At 41.8% G+C, this 23,224-nt stretch overlaps 2 protein-coding genes and 1 long non-coding RNA gene across 7 annotated transcripts; 2 read left to right on the forward strand and 1 right to left on the reverse strand.

The window, feature by feature from the left end:
• The first annotated feature begins 3,283 nt into the window (after window positions 1-3,283).
• Window positions 3,284-11,408, forward strand: LOC105283934 (sterol regulatory element-binding protein cleavage-activating protein). Of its 3 annotated transcripts, XM_026974532.1 has the most exons (14): window positions 3,284-4,109; window positions 4,347-4,436; window positions 4,514-4,749; window positions 4,861-5,094; window positions 5,215-5,395; window positions 5,470-5,615; window positions 5,696-6,797; window positions 6,869-7,139; window positions 7,224-8,299; window positions 8,388-8,547; window positions 8,715-8,898; window positions 8,974-9,113; window positions 9,522-9,733; window positions 9,846-10,025. In XM_026974532.1, exons 3-14 carry the CDS (start codon window positions 4,634-4,636, stop codon window positions 10,023-10,025), a joined length of 4,002 nt encoding a protein of 1,333 aa, XP_026830333.1. In that variant the 5' UTR covers window positions 3,284-4,109; window positions 4,347-4,436; window positions 4,514-4,633. The 3 variants fall into 3 exon arrangements, with proteins under 3 accessions (XP_026830333.1, XP_026830332.1, XP_026830334.1); XM_026974531.1 differs by lacking the exon at window positions 4,347-4,436; XM_026974533.1 differs by having other exon boundaries at window positions 3,286-4,109; window positions 4,347-4,749; window positions 9,846-11,408.
• Window positions 11,409-14,065: 2,657 nt separating this feature from the next.
• LOC105283932 (facilitated trehalose transporter Tret1) lies at window positions 14,066-22,686 on the forward strand. 2 transcript variants are annotated; one of them, XM_011347069.3, is made up of 6 exons: window positions 14,066-14,729; window positions 15,154-15,280; window positions 20,289-20,494; window positions 20,711-21,124; window positions 21,301-21,878; window positions 21,990-22,686. In XM_011347069.3, exons 2-6 carry the CDS (start codon window positions 15,249-15,251, stop codon window positions 22,314-22,316), a joined length of 1,557 nt encoding a protein of 518 aa, XP_011345371.1. In that variant the 5' UTR covers window positions 14,066-14,729; window positions 15,154-15,248; the 3' UTR covers window positions 22,317-22,686. The 2 variants fall into 2 exon arrangements, with proteins under 2 accessions (XP_011345371.1, XP_011345372.1); XM_011347070.3 differs by having other exon boundaries at window positions 14,066-14,674.
• Window positions 16,037-18,032, reverse strand: LOC105283931. Of its 2 annotated transcripts, none has more exons than XR_002193623.2 (2): window positions 16,549-18,032; window positions 16,037-16,171 (listed from the first exon to the last, which is right to left on the reverse strand). It is a non-coding gene; the product is annotated as an uncharacterized LOC105283931 (long non-coding RNA). The 2 variants fall into 2 exon arrangements; XR_894777.3 differs by having other exon boundaries at window positions 16,590-18,029.
• Window positions 22,687-23,224: the final 538 nt, after the last annotated feature.

Genomic DNA, 23,224 nt, shown 5'->3' on the forward strand with positions numbered 1-23,224 from the left:
AGAAGAGTCTTTTGTCTCGGATTGTTACCGGGGATGAAAAGTGGATCTATTTTGATAATCCGAAACGCAGAAAATCATGGGTGGATCCAGGCGAACCATCAACATCCACTCCGAGACGCAATATTCACGGTTCAAAAGTAATGCTCTGTATTTGGTGGGATAGTGTACTATGAGCTGTTAAATCCGCACGAGACTGTCACGGCTGATCGTTATCGACACCAATTGTACAAGTTGAAGCAAGCATTGGACGAAAAACGACCACCAATTGCGAGTAAACGACGGAAAGTGATTCTTCTTCGTGACAACGCTCGACCTCACGTTGCGTTATCAGTGAAACAAACACTATTAGAGCTTGAATGGCAAGTCTTCTCCCGACATTGCTCCATGCGATTATTATTTGTTCCGGTCGATGCAACACGCTTTAGAGGATACACACTTTCATAATTTGGGAGAAGTGCGAAAATTCGTCGACGAATGGATCAACTGAAAAGAAGAGTGATTTTATCGTGGTGGAATCCATCTCTTGCCAGAGCATTAAATGTTGATCGTACAACAGTTACCAAACATTTACATGAAATGGGAAAAATTCAGAAGGAAGGGAAATGGGTTCGACATTAATTATCGGAAAGTGCCATTGCGAACCGGTTGAACATTTGCATTTCGTTGATCGCCAGGCAAAAAAAGAAGAGTCTTTTGTCTCGGATTGTTACCGGGGATGAAAAGTGGATCTATTTTGATAATCCGAAACGCAGAAAATCATGGGTGGATCCAGACGAACCATCAACATCCACTCCGAGACGCAATATTCACGGTTCAAAAGCAATAGTGTACTATGAGCTGTTAAATCCGCACGAGACTGTCACGGCTGATCGTTATCGACACCAATTGTACAAGTTGAAGCAAGCATTGGACGAAAACCGACCACCAATTGCGAGTAAACGACGGAAAGTGATTCTTCTTCGTGACAACGCTCGACCTCACGTTGCGTTATCAGTGAAACAAACACTATTAGAGCTTGAATGGCAAGTCTTCTCCCGACATTGCTCCATGCGATTATTATTTGTTCCGGTCGATGCAACACGCTTTAGAGGATACACACTTTCATAATTTGGGAGAAGTGCGAAAATTCGTCGACGAATGGATCAACTGAAAAGAAGAGTGATTTTATCGTGGTGGAATCCATCTCTTGCCAGAGCATTAAATGTTGATCGTACAACAGTTGCCAAAAATTTACATGACATGGGAAAAATTCAGAAGGAAGGGAAATGGGTTCGACATTAATTATCGGAAAGTGCCATTGCGAACCGGTTGAACATTTGCATTTCGTTGATCGCCAGGCAAAAAAAGAAGAGTCTTTTGTCTCGGATTGTTACCGGGGATGAAAAGTGGATCTATTTTGATAATCCGAAACGCAGAAAATCATGGGTGGATCCAGGCGAACCATCAACATCCACTCCGAGACGCAATATTCACGGTTCAAAAGCAATAGTGTACTATGAGCTGTTAAATCCGCACGAGACTGTCACGGCTGATCGTTATCGACACCAATTGTACAAGTTGAAGCAAGCATTGGACGAAAACCGACCACCAATTGCGAGTAAACGACGGAAAGTGATTCTTCTTCGTGACAACGCTCGACCTCACGTTGCGTTATCAGTGAAACAAACACTATTAGAGCTTGAATGGCAAGTCTTCTCCCGACATTGCTCCATGCGATTATTATTTGTTCCGGTGGATGCAACACGCTTTAGAGGATACACACTTTGATAATTTGGAAGAAGTGCGAAAATTCGTCGACGAATGGATCAACTGAAAAGAAGAGTGATTTTATCGTGGTGGAATCCATCTCTTGCCAGAGCATTAAATGTTGATCGTACAACAGTTGCCAAAAATTTACATGACATGGGAAAAATTCAGAAGGAAGGGAAATGGGTTCGACATGAATTATCGGAAAGTGCCATTGCGAACCGGTTGAACATTTGCATTTCGTTGATCGCCGGGCAAAAAAAGAAGAGTCTTTTGTCTCGGATTGTTACCGGGGATGAAAAGTGGATCTATTTTGATAATCCGAAACGCAGAAAATCATGGGTGGATCCAGGCGAACCATCAACATCCACTCCGAGACGCAATATTCACGGTTCAAAAGTAATGCTCTGTATTTGGTGGGATAGTGTACTATGAGCTGTTAAATCCGCACGAGACTGTCACGGCTGATCGTTATCGACACCAATTGTACAAGTTGAAGCAAGCATTGGACGAAAAACGACCACCAATTGCGAGTAAACGACGGAAAGTGATTCTTCTTCGTGACAACGCTCGATCTCACGTTGTGTTATCAGTGAAACAAACACTATTAGAGCTTGAATGGCAAGTCTTCTCCCGACATTGCTCCATGCGATTATTATTTGTTCCGGTGGATGCAACACGCTTTAGAGGATACACACTTTGATAATTTGGAAGAAGTGCGAAAATTCGTCGACGAATGGATCAACTGAAAAGAAGAGTGATTTTATCGTGGTGGAATCCATCTCTTGCCAGAAAGATGGGAAAAAGTTATAGAAAACGAAGGAAAATATTTTGATTAAGGTATTCATTCATTATCATATTTAAATACATGCGTTTTTGAGCAATAAACCCTCAAAACTAAATCACACCCCTAATAATAATGTTAAATCAATAGGTTTGTTCTTTTTCGCTGTACTTCTGAACTAGTGCAATAAGTTAGAATGAAAGAAAGTATATTTGTTTCGCTCCAAGTTATTGCACTAGTTCAGAAGTGCAGCGAAAAAGAACAATCCTAAGATCTAACGAAGGTTTCTAATTGAATTGCAATGCTTGTAGACGTTGAATGCAATATTTACAAGACATTGCAATTCAACGGACATTAGACATTTATGCAATATCTTTTCTACGTCGAATCTACATTTTGCGATATTGATGGAACATTGCAATGTTGCTATGCAACGTTTCTGAGATGCTGATTTAACGTTTGTGTGCTGTATGTGGTGCGAGCGTGAGCGTGCATAATGCATATCCCCACTAATCATGACACCTAGTTCCGCGGGCACTCTCCTCCGACGAGCGACTCCTCGTTTCTACGCGCTACGTGCAGTCCTCTTTTTCTCCTTTTTTTGGCCACGTGCATTCGGAAGGTTCGGCGGCGCGCTGCGACACCCGCCGCTCGCGCACCTGTGATTGGTCGCCGGCGGGAGGCTCGGCTCCCCTCGGCTGGGGACCTTCGATTTAAAAATACATCGGCGACGCTCGGCGGTCCCCGCGCGAGTGCAAACTGCGAATGCGACTCGAGACTCGAGTCTCAAGTTGCGCGTAGTCGGCCAGTGCACTCCGGTGTCGAAACCGGGCGAAACGATCGCGGGTCTCGTCGCGATTCGCCGCTGCCGCATATCGCGGAATACACGGAATAACTAACGAGGGGCGCGCGCGCACGCACGCGTACGGTGCGATACGTGTTGCAATACGTGCCGCTGGTTGCCCCCTGTACGCGAGCCCGGCACGGCTCGCCCATTCGCAAGTGATTTACGAGCGCGATGACGCGCGACGTCCAACAACGATGGACACGTGCTAGCGCGAATCGCACGAATGACGAGTCGCATAAAGTGCGCCGCGGAATCGACCCCCCTCCCCGCGCCACGTCGCACGCTCCCGCGCGTTATCGCTGACGACGTGTGCCGCGTTAATGCGCCGCGGCGGAATCAGCGTTCGACGCGCGATCGACATAACCTCTAGTAATCTTTACGCGGCCTCTCGTACGTGTGTACACGTGCGTTATGTGCGCGTACGCGTTGCATACGTAACGTGCTCGGTTTTTTACTTCTTTTCCTCTCTCTCTCTTTCCCTCGCGTCCATCCACGTCGCAGTACTCGCGCGAGAGTTTGCGGTTACGCACTCGCTCTAGCAGACAATTCGTCGGCCTGGATGCGCGGAGGCAACGGACCGCGGTGACGAGAGGAGGACTTTCGTGACACCTCGACTCGACGCGCCGCAATCGAACACGATCGATATCTCGGACCCGCTGCGGACTGCCTCGTCCTTCTCCGTCCGAGACAGGTGTACCGTCACGATGAAACGTGACGGTTAGAGGATGCCGTGTAAGTGGACGTGGTCCCGAAACGTGGACTACTATCCGGGCGTGCGAGCACGCCGCTCTCGCCTCTTCGTTTATCGCCGCGTATTGCGGCGCATTCGGGCGTCTCGCGCGCCGGCCGACGCGGTTATTACATATCTGCGCGATAGTTGCGTCAGTTGCGTAATGACAGCGATAATCGGAGAAAAACATGTGCTCTTTTTTTGCTCCGTGTTCCTTAACCTATCTCTTTATTTTGCAGAGTCGTTTGACGCGTATCGCGCGCTCTGATATAAAATTAAAGGGACGCAGAGTAGACAGATACGTTTTTCACTCACGGCAGAGATTCAAGGTGGAGGAAGCGGAGCGAGGGCAACGCAAAAGGGAATTTCACACTCGTACTGCTACTATCTCGTTGTATCTTTGCAGTATCGCCGTTGCCGACGTGAGCGCTGTCGGGTGTTGTTAGGTCAGTTACGAGCGCGACCGGTTGTTGCCTGTAATCGAGGGATGTTGCTCAGCGAGGCGCAAACTCGGTGGTAGCTTGAAATGTCTCGCAGCCTACCGGACAGAGTGGCCGGGCTCTACTATGCCCACGGCCTGCTCTGCTCCTCTCATCCTGTCATTGTGATTCCCGTGGCTATATCGGTTTTACTGTTATGCTGGTAAGTCACCCGGGTGAATGCACTCGCCTTGTGATTTACATTCCTCGTTACGTGATCTTGCAAGGAAAAGGGACAAAGAAGGATTAAGAACGCTACTGCTACGTGTTGCAGCTACCCCCTCGTCAACCTACCCATGCTGGGTAATGCACCAAAAACCATAATAAACGACACCGTTATACCGGTGAATGGCACGGAGACCTCCGTGCTGTACGTTCAGCAAGTGGTACTGAGAGTCGGTGTGATGCCATGGATGGAAGACCTCACGCTGATGGATGCCTTCAGGGGACCACTGTACGAGGTGTTCAATCTTCTGGAAATCATCCAAAACTATCAGCATCCAGAAACGTTAGTAAAATGTACCTTCCATCTAACGAGATGACTGACTGTCATGCTGATCATGGAGCAACGACATAAAACACGTGCATAAGAACAAGGATAAAGCTTGCGAATGTCTGTGATTTGTAGATCAAAGACACTTGGCCAGGTGTGCCTGCACATTGAGGCAGTGAAGAAGAGGAACGGCAAAAAGTCGGAAATATTGCCGGAATACAACTGTCTCGTTCTGTCGCCGGCGAATCTGTGGCAACAAAGCATGGAATTGTTTGCTCAAGACACAAACCTCATTAATACAATATTTTCGTACCAGGTAAAGTGATATATAATCGTGAAAGTATTTGATAACAAGTTTTATTTCATTGTGTTACATGTTTACTTCGGCAGAATCTTCAGAAAGGTAAAATAAGCCTGGCGGAAGTAATGTTTGGAATGAACCTGAAGGAAACCGGTGTAAAGAGGCATCCCGTTCGGGTTCGTCAGAGAATTCTCCAGTACGCCGTAACGATTTACCTGAAAGAGTATGACAATGAGTGAGTACTCGTGATCCATCGTTCTGTAATTCATACATAAAATATCTATGTATATTAATACGCGCGTCACTTGTGTTTAGATTTATTAAAGGACTGCGGCACAGACTAAGGACCTACTATCACTTGCACCAAAATATCGACAATACCACGGACAATGATACGCACGACGAAACGTTGAACATTTTCTACCCCGGTGAGTGCAACTACAGCGAGTTCTTCCCGCTGACGATGACGTTCCTGGCCTTATTCTGCTACGAGTACTTCCAAGTGCGGAAGATCGAGCTAGTTAAATCGAAAATCGGCATCGCGTTCAGTGCTACCGTGACAGTGATGGGCTCGCTGGCCATGACGGTAGGAGTGTGTTTCTTTTTCGGTTTGACTCTGAGTATGAGCGCGAAGGAAGTATTTCCCTACTTGGTGATCATCTTCGGCCTCGAGAACGTCCAGGTGTTAACCAAGAGCGTCGTTAGCACGCCCGCACAGTTAGACGTGAAGATACGCGTCGCGCAGGCTCTGTCGAAGGAGGGGTGGTCCATCACGAAGAACCTGCTCACCGAAGTGACCATTCTGACCATCGGTTTGTTCACTTTCGTCCCTGCCATTCAGGAGTTTTGTATATTCGCCATCGTTGGACTGTTGAGCGACTTCTTCCTGCAGATGGTATTCTTCTCGACGATCCTGGCGATCGATATCCGGCGCACCGAGTTGTCCAGCGAGAACTCCAAGTTCCACCTGTCGCACGTTCCGACATCGCGCAAGCAACAATTTACCACTACTATCACCAACCGGAAGCCTCAGATATTCCGCTCGAAGTCGCATCCGAGATTGAACGGCCTGTCCACCGGCCCGACCAACGTCATCGCCCCGAACACGCAGAACACCCATGCCGCGAGCAAGATACCCAAACGTTTGAGACTGGTGCACTTCTGGGCGCGCACGCGAATCTTCCAACGTGCGTTTATGGTGTGGATGGTCGTGTGGATCAGCATGACCATCAACGATTACGGTCTCATCGAGCACTTGATACACCTCAGCGAGACGTTGAAACCGATATCGGAGACCGATATCGACGGATATACCGTCGACAAATCCCAGCCGTTGAACAATTATGTTGAACTTGACACCGCAACACCTGTACCCGTGACACCCGCGACCGTAGCCCCGAAAAATTTGAATGAGCAGGTAACGAACGTCTCTCTCGTCATTTCTCCTCGTTTCCTCAACAATTATTTAAAAACAATAAATTCTTTTAGGACCTGACCAATAACATAACGGAAGAACTGAACAAGCTGAAACCTATAGATTTCCCGCCCTGGAACAGCTTGTCGTTGTATCACTGGTCCTCGATTCTCTCGATGTACAACATCTCAATAGCCGGCGGCCGTGTAACGATACTCCCGACGATAAAGTTATCGTACGTGGTGAACCCGCAAGTGGCGAGACGGATCAGCAATCCGAAAGACGTTCAACAGTTTCAGTGGCAGAGTTTCGCCACCGCCGCGCTGGACCCCCTAGATTTTTCCGGTTTGTAGACCAAGACCTCGTCGTACACGCGAGAACTAGTCAGTCTCGCACTCGATCTCGTTAACAACTGTCTTTACCTTTCAGACATGGAAGTACCATCGAGACCGGAGGGCAGGGTATTTAACACGGACGCGCCCTTCGTGCCATCGAGTCCGATGGAGATATTTCTGGCAGCTTTGTTATGTCTCATCAGCGTGATCGTGGTCGCTTACACGATGGTAGTGCTCTACCGCTGCATCTGCTCGAGGAATTACGCGGAGTGGCGGACCAGCTGGCATCAGCAGGAGAAGACGCACGACTCCGTGACTCAGCTGGTGCTGGAGGCGGTGCCCCTCGTGATGGAGGGACACACGCAGGAGGTGGAGTGTATCGCCACGGACGGCAATACGGTCGCCAGCACGTGCTTAGCAGGCCACATTAGAGTCTGGGACTCGACGTCCGGCGAGCAGCTGGCGCACATCGATAGACGTCAGTTCTTCAGCGGTTCGCCCAAGAATCTGAGTCAGATGTCGCCGGACGCGGACGAGCTGATGTCCGACTACGAGAGCGGTTCGCCACCCTCCAGGGGCGAGATGGAAGCGGCGCAGTCGCTGGGATTCTACTCGTCGGTCTCACCGGCGACGTATCAGGGAAGACTGTCCCGCACCTACAACGCGCAGAGGATCAACAGCAATAACAATAATGACCAGAAGAGACGATCCGTGGGGAACAGCCTGGATTACGATTATCAGATCGGCGAGTTTGCGAACAGCGACAATAAGCAGAAACCTCGCTTACGCTGTAGCCTCGGGAGCGCCTACGATCTCCCGGATCTGAAACCGGCGATCAACATCAAGTTCTCGTCCGTGAAGTATACGCCGTCGCAGAAGAATTACGAACAAGGCTTCGACTTTGGGGAGCGATATAAAATTCTGCTGGAGGAGCACAACAAGTCGATCGACAAGATGCAGAAGTCGGAGGCCAGGGAACAATTGAACGTGATGCCCGGGAGGTTAAATAATTTAGCCGGCAGCACGTCCTTCATAAATACCGATCGCGCGATACAAACCTCGCACGTCATATCGGCGATCTGGTGCATGGACTATCAAGAAAATCTCATAGTGGTAGGCTGCGCCAACGGCAGCCTAGAATTTTGGGAGGGCACCACCGGTAAATTCAAGGTGAGGCACGCACGTGTTCGGCGAGTACGAATATATTCAGACACGTCGGATCAGACGCACGATAACCCATTTTCCTTTTTCAACTCAGTGTCTCTTCGATGATGGATCCGGGCTTGGGATTTCCGCCGTCAGACTCGTCGGTAGTAGAGTAGTGGCGGCCAAATTAAACGGAACCGTCGATTTTTTGCAACTCGAGAGTTACAGCGAGGGTCAACAGATCGATTGGGGCTTCACGTCTTACAGAAGAAGTCAGTGCACTTTTTTAGATAATTTTTGGACAATTTTGGATATCCGCTATGAAAATCAAACAATTTGTTTGTCTTCTTATTACCTAAAATAGCTTTATCTCTATGAGACTTTTATCAAGTTGTCCTGCATTTATGACTTACATTTAACTTTCATCGACTTCCTTTAGCGCATGTGCGAACGGGCAGTGCCGGTTCGCCCATGGACTTCAACAATAGCATGCAAACGGAGGAAGACCTGCGTTGCATGAAAATTGGCTGTCACAGAGCGCATCAGCAAGCGATCACTGTCTTGGACAGTGAAGGCGGACGCGTGCTGACGGGGAGCCAGGACCACACTCTAAAAGTGTACAGGTATACCCCAATTAAAATGGTTTACTCCTTCCAAGGCTCGTACATGCATGTCTATAGTCTGCCCATTTTATCCAGGCTGGAGGATCAGCTGCCTTTATATACTCTTCACGGGCATTGCGGCCCGATATCGTGCCTGTTTATTGACAGAATAAGTCCTATGACGTCCGGTAGCGGGTCCCAGGATGGATTGTTGTGCGTGTGGGATCTCTTGACAGGTAAGATCTCTATTAATCTTTCTCTCGATAATTATATAATTATATAAAAAATTTAATATAATTATAATACATATCTCTTTGAATCGCCAGCAACTTCATTTAATTGACAAATTCTTAAATTGCGCAAGACCGGCAGATGGTCGGACAATATTTTTGTGCATTAGATGCAATGATTATTTAGGAATCTATTTTTCAACCACGCGCCAACAATTTCGTCACACTTAAAAACGCAGCCATTTCCATATTCCATATAAACCTAGTAATAAGTAGGAATCATTAAATAATAATATTACGTTGTGAAAAAATACCACCCCACGCCAGGAATCGAACCTGGAACCTCTCTCATTAATATAATTATACTGCTATTTAATAAAACAATTTAATATATCTCGCAATATATTCTCGCAGGAACATGTATGTATAGTATTCAAGCCCACGATGGTGCTATAGCCGCTATTACGTGTTCCGTATCGTATGTGATAAGTATCGGAACGGACGAGAGATTATGTGTCTGGGAGCGCTTTCAAGGACACCTACTACACACTCTACCGACACACAAAACAGCTTACAGCTTACAGCTAGTGATGCTGACGCATCATCTCCTCATAACTAGCAATCAGGTATGAGGAAATTGATATTCCAATGTGTTTCTATGTATAGCTTTTCTCATTGAATGATCGTTTAACGATTGCACGCATATTTCAATATTTATGATCGCTGATTTTTGTTCAGGGATCATTAATAGTCTGGGACGTAAGGACGGGCGAGCCTGTACGGGAAGTGAGATTGAGTCATAAGGATAGTTGCATTTTCGTGAAGCAAATGCTGGCGCTGAGGGACAGCGTTGTTTGCGACTACGGCCGACAGCTAAGAATAGTCAGATTTCCGTTGGTCTCCGATAAGTTGGACTAAGTCTTTACATGTACATAGTGGTGTTTCTTTTTATGTAACGTTACTACTCGCAAGGAGGAAGTGTGTCTTACGTTGTATAGTCTGTAGCTTATATAAAAGTTATAGATTTTTATACGATATATAATGTATATACATCGCGCTTTCTAAAGAGTGATGCATATTTTTGATGTAAAGTTCTCACGTCTCTCTGATCATCCTATAGTCGTTTTAGAGTATATGCGACTTTTACATGCAATCGATACATGTCTCTATACCAGAATATATTTTTTACCCGATGGGACGCATTAACCGAATTCTTGGATTTTTAATACGAATTATGCATGACACACACAATCTAATCATTAACAATCTAATCGAGAAAATTAAAGAATTGAAGATTACGTAGTTACATACGTTCTACTCAGAATTCTTGTTATTTAATTGAGCTGTAAAGGCAGTTTGAAAAGCATTTTTTCAGCTCGATTAAAATTTGATACAATTGTAGTATCTCTCTTCATTTAGTATTTTATATAAAAAATTAATGGCTGTGTTTTACTTTGGAACGTTTATTTTCAATTGTCTAGTATAAATGCTCTTCACACATTCTAGTTAAACGATTCTTTTAAATTACTTTTAACGAGGAACAAGATTGTGTTGATATATGTATGTATACATGCATATGTTACATCAGTGTTGTTCTCTAATGCAGAGACGTTAAGATATTCAATCACGACAGGCGAGAAATTTAATAAAAAAATACAAATATTTTATTATAGTGCACAGTGAATGCGATAAAATTACGAAAATAGTTGTAAGTTTTTGAGACAATATTGATTCTGAAATTTTCTACGTCACTAATGAACGAAATTACGAAATAGTAGACAAATTCGGGAAGTTTGTCGAGGAATCTCTCGGACGTTCGAAATCGTCGGACTAATCATATAATTTACCGATCGAAATCGTAACAAATTATGCTGTAACAAATTTGTCTTAATATAAAGCTTTTATTTTTACATCCCGATATGTAAATATTATCCTACGGACGAAATCAAAGTGGAGATAATCGGCGTTTTGTACACGTTCTAAAAGTGCCTTTTTACCGTGTCCGTCATTTTCATCTTTATAGTAAAAGAGAAAAGAGAGTAAAATTGTCAACGGGAGATTGATATGACGAAAACATGTAATCTCCATTCTTTATCGCATGCAGTACGTATTAAGCAAATTAAACCTGAAAATAAACATTAATTTTCTATTTAGTTGTAGAGAGAATTTTGCAATGTGTATCTCATTTATTTATCTGATAACGTTGTGCTGTAGCGATCGTCCTCAAATATGAAGTATTTATATATGACTATTATTATTATATATATTTCATATAATATAAATTACATATATTTAATTAAATGTATGTGTATATATTTGTAGAGTTTAGTACACATCTGGATTATTTGGCTTTATTTAGCGGCACTATTTTACGTCATATACATATTACGTCCGCAGATATTACGCGCTGTACAATTAATTTATTTTTCGATTATTCCTGCGTACATATTTATGTATACACGGCTTACTTGTGACTGTAGTTTCGGCCAACTTAGTTGGTGCAGTTTCGAGCACATGCTTCCTCATTGTCATCACATTGTACATACACATTTCAATTTTCGCGTCTTTAAAAAGATCTCTTGCAGATAATCGACTCATCAAATAGAACAATACGTGTTTATTTTGTACAGACCACGTTTATCTACCGCTCCAATAATGCGGTGCAAGCAAATCGATATATACACAAAAACACATACGCTCCTTTACTCACTTGACTTACTCGCAGCTTTATTGCAGCTGTATCGCGTAATAACGCGAGTAACACGTTGTAGGGAAGTGCACGCAACATAGTTTTAGTTATTAATATTTTTATTATCTTTTCAAGTATTGTTCTATTCCTGTAAAAACATGTATATGTATGTTTGCATATATGCGTTTGCGTTTAAAACGATACTTCTTTTTTGCAATGAGTCGGACTCTATCCATACATCAATTTTTATGGATAACTCGTGTTTTAGACTGAACGCGCTTACAACAGATTTTATTAATCTCTTATCTCTAACACGTTCCCTGCTAAGCCATTTTTAAATAGCTGTCATTTTCAAGCCACGTGTACCAAAAACGGTACACATTGTACCAGTACATAGAGTTCAATACACATGTAAGAATTATTTATTTTTTCGTTTTTGAGTTAGAAATTTATTTTTTAGAGTGTATAGTAGAGTAAATATACTTGATGCAACTTAACAAACATCACCATAGAGCAATAATAGTGACACCAATAATTATTTGCACTTTATTCACCAATGATAAAAATATCACTTGGCCTGAAAATGAGTTTCAGTATGCAGGGACAGACTGAAGGCAATTCTTGAGAGTATACGCGCTATTTATTAGTGTTGCATAAGTGAAGAGGAAAAAATCTGCATGTACACCACAAGTTATCTACCATGACATTTAGTTAAAAAAGATTATTAATCTAGAAAGAAGTATTTTACAAAAAACATACGCAAAAACAAATCTTTGAAAATGAAAAGAAATCATTGTTGAGCAATTTTCAGGAAGAAAACAAAGCCCGGTTATCTTTTCTTGACTCCGATTAATACCTCCTCGTTGCTCAACACTAGAATCCCGATGTTTTGAATAACAGCTATAGATAAGTGCTGGATAAGAGGGAATTTCGTCATTCTTTGATTTGTTTTTCTAAAACGTATGGAATTTGATTTTTTCACTTTGCTTCCTTGAGAGAGTACGTGGCACATACTCTATATTTTTTTTAAATTTCTTGAGAGTGCGGCGTCTACAGCGCCTACCCTTTCAGTCTGCCCCTGTCAGTATGTACCGAAAATGGTACACGCGGCAGGGAACGTATTGAACGTTTTGCAAGAAAGGGAGAGAGATAGAGATAGAGCGCAGTCCACTTAGCACTAAATGTTTTAAAGCACTTTCTTTCCTTTTTATTTGAAAGAAGAAAATAGCTAGAAAGTGTTCTTAAGCATTTGAAACGTTAATTGGTCCGCCATAGTAATATATAGATATACAGGGTGTCCCAGAATTGTGTATGAAGCTCTCGTGAGCGGATAGAATGCATCAAACTGAGAAGAAAAGTCCTTTGTCGTTTTGAAATTTTCGCAATAGTTAACGAGTTATTAATTATTAAAAATCGCTATATTAGTCCGGCCTACCGCCGAATGCAAGCGCGCGGCGAGATGCGACCGCCTAGAGATCGAGGTTGCTAGGAGAGCGGAGAATTGTTTATTACAAGTGGCAAAGGCTAGGCAAGAGCGACTTGTAATAAACAATTCTCCGCTCTCCTAGCAACCTCGATCTCTAGGCGGTCGCATCTCGCCGCGCGCTTGCATTCGGCGGTAGGCCGGACTAATATAGCGATTTTTAATCATTAATAACTCGTTAACTATTGCGAAAATTTCAAAACGGTAAAGGACTTTTCTTCTCAGTTCGATGCGTTCTACCCGCTCACGAGCGCTTCATACACAATTCTGGGACACCCTGTATATGTATACATATATTTTTCTTGAACAGCTTTCTGTGTGTCACGGACCTGAGCGTGATACAATATAGCGATGAGAAGAAGAAATTTTAACAGAGATAAAATGTAGTAAAATTGTATCGGTTGGTTAATGATTAATTAGAAGTCTCCATATTGTGTGATTTTTATATTTATTTAATTAATTTAATGCCGATCGCATATGCGTGCGCGGTACAGCAGATTATATTGTTCTTAATAAATTGTCATATTTAATATAGACATCGTTTCGTTTACATGTATCTCGTCATGCTCTCATCAAAGTCTTTAAAAATTCTTATGAAATAAAAGAGTGTATATTATGGCAAGCGACACTTTTCATCGCAGAGCATCGCTTTTCGTTACATTGCCGGTTACCGGTTGCGTGTACGCACGGCCGGTGTAATTGCGAATGTAATGAAATGATCGCAGGAATAGAAGGAAGAGGGGCAGAGAGGTCATCCGAGCGAGAGGCATGCACGAACTGATTCGCCTCCTCCGTTAGGAAGGCGGAGAAGGTAAGTGACGGTCGCAGGAGGGAGTTCAAAATCGAAAGTGCAGCTCGCCTGCCGTTTTCGCGCCGTGCGACGTTTCAGTCCATCGCAGTATACCGTTGTAATGTAAATCGGCAATCCGGCTGGCCGACCTCTAACGCTTTCTACCACGAGCTCGCTGATTTCTCTGCGAGCCTGCCGGATCTCGCGCCGCGACGACGGCAAAGCTCGGATCGGTTCACGACCGAATTCTCGCCGCCGATCGAACGGTCCTCCAGTCTCAGGAGCGGCCGATTTTTCTTCTCTGCGCGGTCCGTTAGCTTCGTGTGAATAATGCAGAAAAAATTCATGTTCCCGATATCAGGAAAAAGAAGCGAAACTGAGAAGAATATTTAGATTGCATGTGCATCGCTTTGGACTCGTCTTGAATGAAAATCGAAATCGGTGAAACACACGCGAGTGAAGAAACGCGGAGGGAAGCGCGATGTTCGGTTGAAGAGATCCTTCTAAGGGCCACTTTGCGAATTCACAGAGGATATACTATTTCTGACAATCGAGAAGCTCGTTGTGAGAATTTATCAACACGTTGAGTGCCGTGCGGACCATCGGTGAGCTTCGTTGGACTTTCCATTTGACAACTCTTTGCCGTTTTGATAACTTCGTGTAAGAAGAAATATTGTCATGAAATAATATCAATAATATCATTATTAGGATAATAACTGATATATAATTATCATTTATAATACAATTATCATACATAAATATATAACTATCAACATCTATAATACAATCGTACATATATAATTATCATGCATAATACAAAGGCCGATAACACTATCAGTCCGCTCACGATTCGATTAAATATTCTTCCATTGGTTATAATGAACATATTCACATTAGCGAGACTTGAGCGTTACCGTAATGTGAATACGTACGTTATAATCAATGGAAGAATATTTGATCGGACCGTGAGCGGACCGATAGTGTATTTCGTCCATCGTTGGCTTACGCGGCCTCGATGGAATAAGTCACGTGAAATTGGCGCGGCACCTAACGTGTTAAACAAATTGATCATTTTTCCATTCAGCGGAATCAAATCTGGTATGTGCGAAATCGTAGCGCCTCTCATGTCCTGAACTTCAGGACCTGAAGACTGGAGATCTCAGCACAAGCAGCTCTAAGATGACATCTGAGTGCGTGGAAAACAATAAGAGGTTTGTCAGAACATTACTATATTCTCTTTGTAAGAAAATTGCGGATCGTTTATGTTGGGGCTAGTTATTTTCAATAAAATGTAATATTTGCTTGAGTAGACATAATAGTATATTACCCAAATTTTATATGTGGCACGAAGAAAAATTGGAGTGCTTCATGATTGATGGGCGCTCGACAGACTTAACGGTATTATTAGGTTGTAACATATATTCGTCGTATATTTTTTAAAAATGTTCTTAATAACGAATATATGTTACAACTCATATTATTAAAAATATTTAAAAAATGGGACCAATATACCGTTATACCCCAATAAAAACTGGGCCAGCGCTTAACAGCAACGGAAATAAAAAGACACAGAAATACATGTTACATTAATACATGATGATAACAGTAGCTCGGAATATTTATGCTTTATTCAAATGATCAATGTATCATTACTATGCTAGTTTGTTATCTCCCAACCAGTTTGAAATGATAAAAAACTGATAAAAGCTATTTTTATTTCTAATAAAAGAAATTTGTTTCTCTCTCTTTTGCTAAATAATATTCCACAGTGCAACTATCAAGAATAATTATAACTAAAATATAAAGGAAGAGAGAGAGACATATCGTTAAAAAATCCGCTAAAGATTTTACTCATTACTCACTTTAATCCGCCTAGCGTATTTGCATTGCATGTGATTTCAATGCAAATGCGCAGAAAGATTATAAGGAACTCGGTTTTAATAATATGAAAATAAGAACACAGATTGCTCGTTCTTCAAAACGTGATTTATCTACTTTCACAATAAATTTGTGCTGAATCGTGCACACAATGTTCTGTAAAGAATATAAGTTCGAAACTCACAAGGCATCAATGTCGCGCCTGACTGATTCCTAAGGAAAACCTATAAAACAGAAAAAAAAACAATACGTCAATGACATAATTTCGCGAATTTCCGCAAAGCTAGTTGCGTGATTGCAACGAGACAAATAATAATTAAGCTCCCAGACTTCATTAGATCCATTCCAGAAAGATAAATTTCTTCATCCTATCTTTTGCCATTCTGTCGCGTATAAGATTTGATATATTAATTCAAATCAATCATTCGCGGTGGGACTTTAATATTAAATCCTAAATGCTAAATCCATTACAGAAAGATAAATTTCTTCATCCTATTTTTTGCCATTCTGTCACGCATGAGATTCGATATATTAATTCAAATCAATCATTCGCGATGGGACTTCAATACTAAATGCTATAGTATATAATATTCAATGATACCAAGTGTGTACTCGTTCGCTGTATGCAAATAGTTCACTGACCGTCTTGTTCTTCTTAATCTCACTCTCATGCATTGCGATTAATGAATATCCTCTGCGTCAATCAGGGCTGCCTACGAGACAATACTGTACTCGGCCGATCAGACGATGAGGCGACAGAAGCCTCATTATAATAATCAGCTTGAGAACGCAGCTAGAAGGAAACTCGGAAACGCGGCGCGATGCAACGCGATATTAGTGCGTCGTACCGTAAAAAAAACCTCGACACAATGCAATTCAAAAGCCTGAAAAAGCATGATTCTGCTAGTCTAGCTTGACTACCGCACTCTATGTAATGACATAAATGACGTAATGACCGCTACTCATCGTTATTGATAAGATCGTTCTTGTCACGTAATACTATTTATTATGTACTATTTTTCTATGTACTCTTATCGAATTTTAATATCTTTCTTTGACGACCTGAAGCCGCAAGGTAACAATTTTTAAGATTGCTGAGAATCAAGCGATTTGTGATGAGCGTCTATGCAGATGGTAGATTTCTTGATAACGTCTGGAATTTCCTTCAGCTATTAACGGCATGGGGTAATTAATAATTTCCTACATAGCAGTGGCATAGTACGGTGGCATTACAATCGACGCACGAGCACGTGAAGGACATTTGCTTAGCATATTTTAAGCGCAATTAAAGTCACGTTAAAGGTTGATTGACCGTGCGTTAAAAATCAATATTGAACAAGCCTATGAATATATGTGGCGTTTGGAATTACATAATAAATATTTCTGAACTCGTTTTTTACGCGCTCTAACTCTATTCGTTTCTAGTTCGTTTTAGTTCTCGAACGAACAACATACGTGTCCGTTTTAAAGGTTTTCATATTCCACAAGACCAAGCCACAAGCATGGGAAAGAGCAATGAACACACCTGCACCGAGCACGTGGAAATCGAGATTACGTGGAAATTGAGATTGCGTTATACGATTGACCGCATTACGTCACCGCTGGGCTCGTTTCATTCAACATGAGAGAATGGTGTGCATCCACAAGCAACACACTGCACCTAGAGCAATGCCTGTGGTATCACAAGCTTGCTGGGTTACCATAAAAAATAAAAGAGAGAGAAAAAGAGAAAAGGAGAACTGTCAAGTACGCGCAAGGAAATACATAGAAGAGAAAGATATTTTTTACTCCAACGTGGCCTCGTCTAAACAAACTATTTATGAACATCGCATTGTGATGCTGATGCTTCGTTTCTAACGTTTTCGCTGTAGTTTGATACAGTCACGGATTTAACGCAACAAGTACTTCCTCTCTCGCGTCATTGCGCTTATGTAATTGCTCACGTTCTTGAAGGTTTGTGCAATGTAACATGTGGATCATCATAAACCTACTCTTCACCGCTTTCCGTGAACGATCTCTTATGAGAACGTTCGGCTGTTCTAATCCTCTTTAGATGTTGTCACTTATATATATTGGGTTGGCCAAAAAGTAATTGCGTTTCTTTCCAATAGATGGACATACATGTCTTGAAATGTAACTAACTTCATTCTAAACCGCAAATTCATTGTGTAGGTTAACAACTCACAGTTCAAGCTTGTTTTACAAAAAGAAACTACACGATTTCGTTAACAATTGTTTCTTTGCCGTCGATTTCAAAATGGAAAATCAAAAGAACATTTTCCTCATATTTGTTTTATTACTTTCGAAAAGGGAAAAACGCTGTGCAAGCTCATAAAAAGTTATGTCATGTATATGGCGAAGATGCTTTAAAACTGCGGCAGTGTCAAAATCGGTTTACTACATTTCGATCTGCAGATTTTAATGTGAAAGATGCACCACGCTCAGGAAGGCCAATCGAAATTGACGATGACAAAATAAAGGCACTGATCGATTCGAATCGGCGTTTAACGACCCGAGAGATTGCTGAGAATCTTAACATATCGAAATCGAGTGTTGAAAACCATTTAAAACGACTTGGATACATTAGTAAGCTCGATATTTGGGTACGACATGAGCTCAAAGAAATTCACCTCACTAAGCGTATTGACATCTGCGATTCTCTTTTGAAACGTGAGGAAAATGATCGATTTTTGAAACGTATGATAACAGGCGACGAAAAATGGATCGTCTACAACAACGTCAAACGAAAAAGATGGTGGAGCAAGCGTGATGAACCTGCTGAAAGCACTTGAAAAGCAGATATTCACCAAAGAAAGATTATGCTGTCAGTCTGGTGGGACTGTGTATTTTGAGCTGCTTGCAAGGAATCAAACCATTCATTCAGACGTATACTGTCGTCAACTGGATAAATTAAATGATGCCATCAAACAGAAACGTCGAGAATTGGTGAATCGCAAAGGTGTTATGTTTCACCATGATAACGCTAGACCACGTACAAGTTTGGTCACTCGTGAAAAATTGTTGAAGCTTGGATAGGACGTGTTACCACATCCATCATATTCGCCAGACCTGGCACCATCAGATTACCATTTGTTTCGTTCTTTGCAAAACGCCTTGAATGGTAAAACCTTTACTGCTGATGGGGATATGAAATCGTTGTTGGAATTGTTTTTTGCTGAAAAAGATAAGAACTTTTTTGAGCGCGGAATCATGAAGTTGCCTGAAAAATGGCAAAAAATAATCAAACAAAATGGACAATATATTGTTTAATAAAGTTTTTGTTTCCCATGAAAAATTCGCCTTTTATTTATATAAAAAAACGCAATTACTTTTTGGCCAACTCAATATTTCGTAATTTATATAGATTCGAATAAAAATGAATATATATTCCATAGTGTAGTTCATACATTATTTATTAGCTGTTTTTAAGATATGGAATAATAAGCAGAGAATAATAAGGAATAATGAGCTTTATGATTTAATAACATAATTAATAGTGAATCTTCTCACGTTTTACCTCCGCAGTCTTCACGTGATTGTAACGTGGAAGTAATCTATTTGATGATGAAACATAAAAGGACGCTGTATAACTCAAGGTCCTATAAATTACCATGAAAACGTTAGCATGAAATAATATTAGCCGATTATTCTGATCGAAAAGAGAAAAAAGACTCTTTTTTGTCAAACTGTTCACAGTCGTAGGAATAATTCATATAAAATAAATTTATATAATAATATAATAAATTCAAATCTTTCTATAAATTCGAGGCTTTCTGTAAAAAAGAGAATTAATATACAATTATTGATCGACACACTTGATGTTACTAAATCCGAGTATTACCATAAAGATTGTTGCCCAAAGCAAAATGATTACGTCAAGTGAAAGGCTTCGTAAATGGACCGTCGATTACGTTTTAGCTGGAGAGCCGATTTAATTCACTTGGTATCGCGAATCTATGGCTCTTCCACCTTGATGCTGTCTAAAGTCCAAACGTCTAAAGTTAAGACGATTTATTCGTCTAATTGAGAGTTGAATGGAGCGCATGTAGACATCTAAGGATAGTCGAGCGTGTCAAGTTCTAAGATCTACCAAAGCGTAAAATAGCTACTAATATTAAGAGAATGCTCATTTTAAAACAAATATTTACTGTTTCTATAAAAGATTATATTAAATGCGTATTGTTAATATTAGATGTATATTGTATTAATTTATTTAATAGGAGATTTATCAAAATAATATCTGATAGTTAGATAATCTAGGAAAGAACAAAAGACATACTACGCAATTTTACCTTTTCATTAAAATATACGTTGGGTTAATATCTCTTTTCCTGCATTTAGAAACGATGACAAGACGTCGATCACGGTCGAGGAGGCACGCGTTTCCAAATTTCGGGAAGCATTACCGCAATGTTGCGCAGTCAGTGCTAAGAATTTGCTTCTACTCACCTTCGGTTCAACTCTGGGATTCTCGACTATTCTGATTCCAGCGTTACAAAAAGAAGATGCGGATATCAAAGTTACTATGGAAGAGCTGACATGGATTAGTAAGTATCCATTTACGTCCCTCTCTAAAACCAATGTAGAATCCTAGAATCTTGTTTTTCTTCAAAAGAGAATTTTTTCAAAAGCGTAAAACGTTTTTGGGAAATTGTCCTATTGTCTTGAAAAAGTCATTCATTATTCATCTAAATGCGTTGTTCATCTAAAAGTTGTCCTCGAGATTTTCATCAAAATAAGTGAATTTTATTCATCTCTTTCAGGCAGCTTAAACTTATTTCTCGTGCCAATCGGTTGCCTCGTGAGCGGGCCACTGTCGCAATATCTGGGCAGGAAACGTACAATGATGCTGGCGAATATCCCATTCGTGATGGCTTGGCTAGTGTACTACTACTCCAGCAATCCCGCTATGTTGTTTGCGGCACTCGCGACGACAGGCCTGACGGGTGGCCTCCTCGAAGCGCCAGTCATGACTTATGTTGCTGAAGTGACGCAACCTCATTTGCGCGGTATGCTTTCCGCAACTTCCACAATGGCTGTTATCCTGGGTGTTTTCACGCAAATGTTGAGTGGCAGTCTAGCCCACTGGAGAACCGTAGCCCTGATCAACCTGATTTACCCGATTCTCTGCTTTGTTGCCCTTTGCTTTGTGCCGGAGAGTCCACACTGGCTCGCCGGTAAGTGACTAATCAAATTTTATTCATTTATTGATATTTATTATATTTATTATACAAAATTTTGCTCAATTCTATCGGCTGTAGAAAAAGAACAAGGCAAATTTCATCAGGAAAGCTCCTTTCTACTTTTTTGTAAGGAAAGTTTGTCATATTACCTCAAAAATTGTTTCTTCCAGTCAGAGGTCGTCTCAAAGAATCGGAACACGCTCTCTGCTGGTTACGAGGTTGGGTGAGCCCGTTGCAGGTTCAAAAGGAATTTCAGACGCTCCGCGAGGCGGTTCAAAAGCCGGCCGACGATACCGATGCCAACAAGGAAGTGATTTGGCGATTGTACACCAAACGAACGGTTTATCTACCCTTTATCCTGGTCAGTACGGCCTTTTTCATCGGTTCTTTCGGCGGCACATCGACTCTGCAGACTTTTGCCGTCGTGATATTTGCAAAACTGAAGGCACCGATTGATAAGTACACGGCCGCTGTGTTTTTGGGCGTTGCACAGCTGATCGGTACTATAATCTGCGTAATGGTGATACACTTTATGGGAAAGCGCCGATTGTCCTTCCTCTCGATCACTGGTACCGGCCTGTGTTTCCTCATCACTGCCATCTATGGTTACTTGAACGACACGGATTACCTGGATGGTGTCAAATATACCTGGATCCCAACTACCCTCATGATAAGCGCCGCCTTCGCGTCACATCTCTGCATCAGGACACTGCCTTGGATACTGGCGGGTGAGGTTTTTCCCGTACAGGTTCGTTTTGCAAGTTTTTCCGATATTCGCATTTTGTATCCCCATAAAATTTGTTATATAAACTCTGTATAGAAACCAGATTCACGGATGATTTCGTGTGTTTATTATCAGGTACGTAGCAGCGCGGTCGGCGCAGCTGGTATGATAGGGTACATCTTGACGTCAATCGCAAACAAGAGCTTCCTTTACATGGTAAATGGTATGTCGCTGTCGGGCACATTCTTCTTCTACTCTTTGATCAACTTCTTCGGCTTGTGCTGTCTCTATATAATATTGCCCGAGACCGAGGGCAGGACGCTAAGGGAGATCGAAGAGCATTACGCTGGCATACAGAACTTAAAGAACCGGCCGAGGAAAGCGCAGCATGCCGATAAAGAAAAATGGGCGGCCACGAATCCGGCAATCGTGTATGACGAGAATGCCGAGAGTAAACTGTAGTCGGACATTCACGAGTCAAACAGTATGGATATCTCATCAGACAGATATAATTATCCACGTTATTTTTAACAGGAGATGTAGTGAAAGCAATACCGCAAGAATGAGCGATGTGTTGAAAGATGTTAGGCTTAATTGTTTTATTTATTATTTTGTATTATTTCGTTAATCGAGACGTAGAACGCGGCTGTCGTAAAACACTTCTCAATCATTATCTATTAAAATATAAAACATTCAATGTTTTATCGATTACATATTTTTTATTGTTATCGCTTATGGAAACTCTTGTACCTTACGAGAAGTTTTCTACAGGCTACTGCGAGTATATGCTAGATTTTATGTAACTACGCAATAAAGAATCAATTTTTACACATCTGCGACTATCCAACATTCAATCAGTTTTCTTCTTTTCAGTTCTTCTCCTGGATCTTTTGTAAAAGCTACAAAGTACAAGACGATTACTCAATCAAACACCAAATATTGGGTCATTAAGTATGAAACTTTACAAATAGAACATAAACTTTTGCATTTTTTGGCACATGGACATGATTTATTTTCAATCGAAGTATGCGCCCATGTTATCTACACACGTCTGCCATTTTAGTGGTAGTTGGTCTATGCCTCTACTATAGAAACCAGGAGTACGGGAATCGATGAAGTCGCGGAAGGCTGTTTCGACTGCCTGTTGAGAATTGAAGAATTTTCCCACCAACAAGTTGTCCAAATTCCGGAAGAAGTGATAGTCGGTAGGTGATAGATCTGGTGAATATGGTGGACGACGGAGAGTTTCCAATTCCAACTCCTGTAGCTTTGCCATGGTCAGTCGTGCAGTGTGCGGTCGAGCATTATCATGCAACAGCATTGGCATTGACCGATTGACCAATTTCGGTTATTTAATAGCAAGTTGTTGC

Source organism: Ooceraea biroi, chromosome 13, assembly GCF_003672135.1.
Source record: "Ooceraea biroi isolate clonal line C1 chromosome 13, Obir_v5.4, whole genome shotgun sequence".
NCBI classification, from domain to species: domain Eukaryota; kingdom Metazoa; phylum Arthropoda; class Insecta; order Hymenoptera; family Formicidae; genus Ooceraea; species Ooceraea biroi.

Bases quoted from the DNA above. Each gene is read 5' to 3' on its own strand.
- LOC105283934 (XM_026974532.1), top strand. From the start codon at position 4,634: ATGTCTCGCAGCCTACCGGACAGAGTGGCCGGGCTCTACTATGCCCAC. The intron at 5,616-5,695 runs GTGAGTACTCGT...ACTTGTGTTTAG, and splicing joins CTGAAAGAGTATGACAATGA to ATTTATTAAAGGACTGCGGC. The intron at 9,114-9,521 runs GTAAGATCTCTA...ATATTCTCGCAG, and splicing joins CGTGTGGGATCTCTTGACAG to GAACATGTATGTATAGTATT.
- LOC105283932 (XM_011347069.3), top strand. From the start codon at position 15,249: ATGACATCTGAGTGCGTGGAAAACAATAAGAG. The intron at 15,281-20,288 runs GTTTGTCAGAAC...TCCTGCATTTAG, and splicing joins TGCGTGGAAAACAATAAGAG to AAACGATGACAAGACGTCGA. The intron at 21,879-21,989 runs GTTCGTTTTGCA...GTTTATTATCAG, and splicing joins GTGAGGTTTTTCCCGTACAG to GTACGTAGCAGCGCGGTCGG.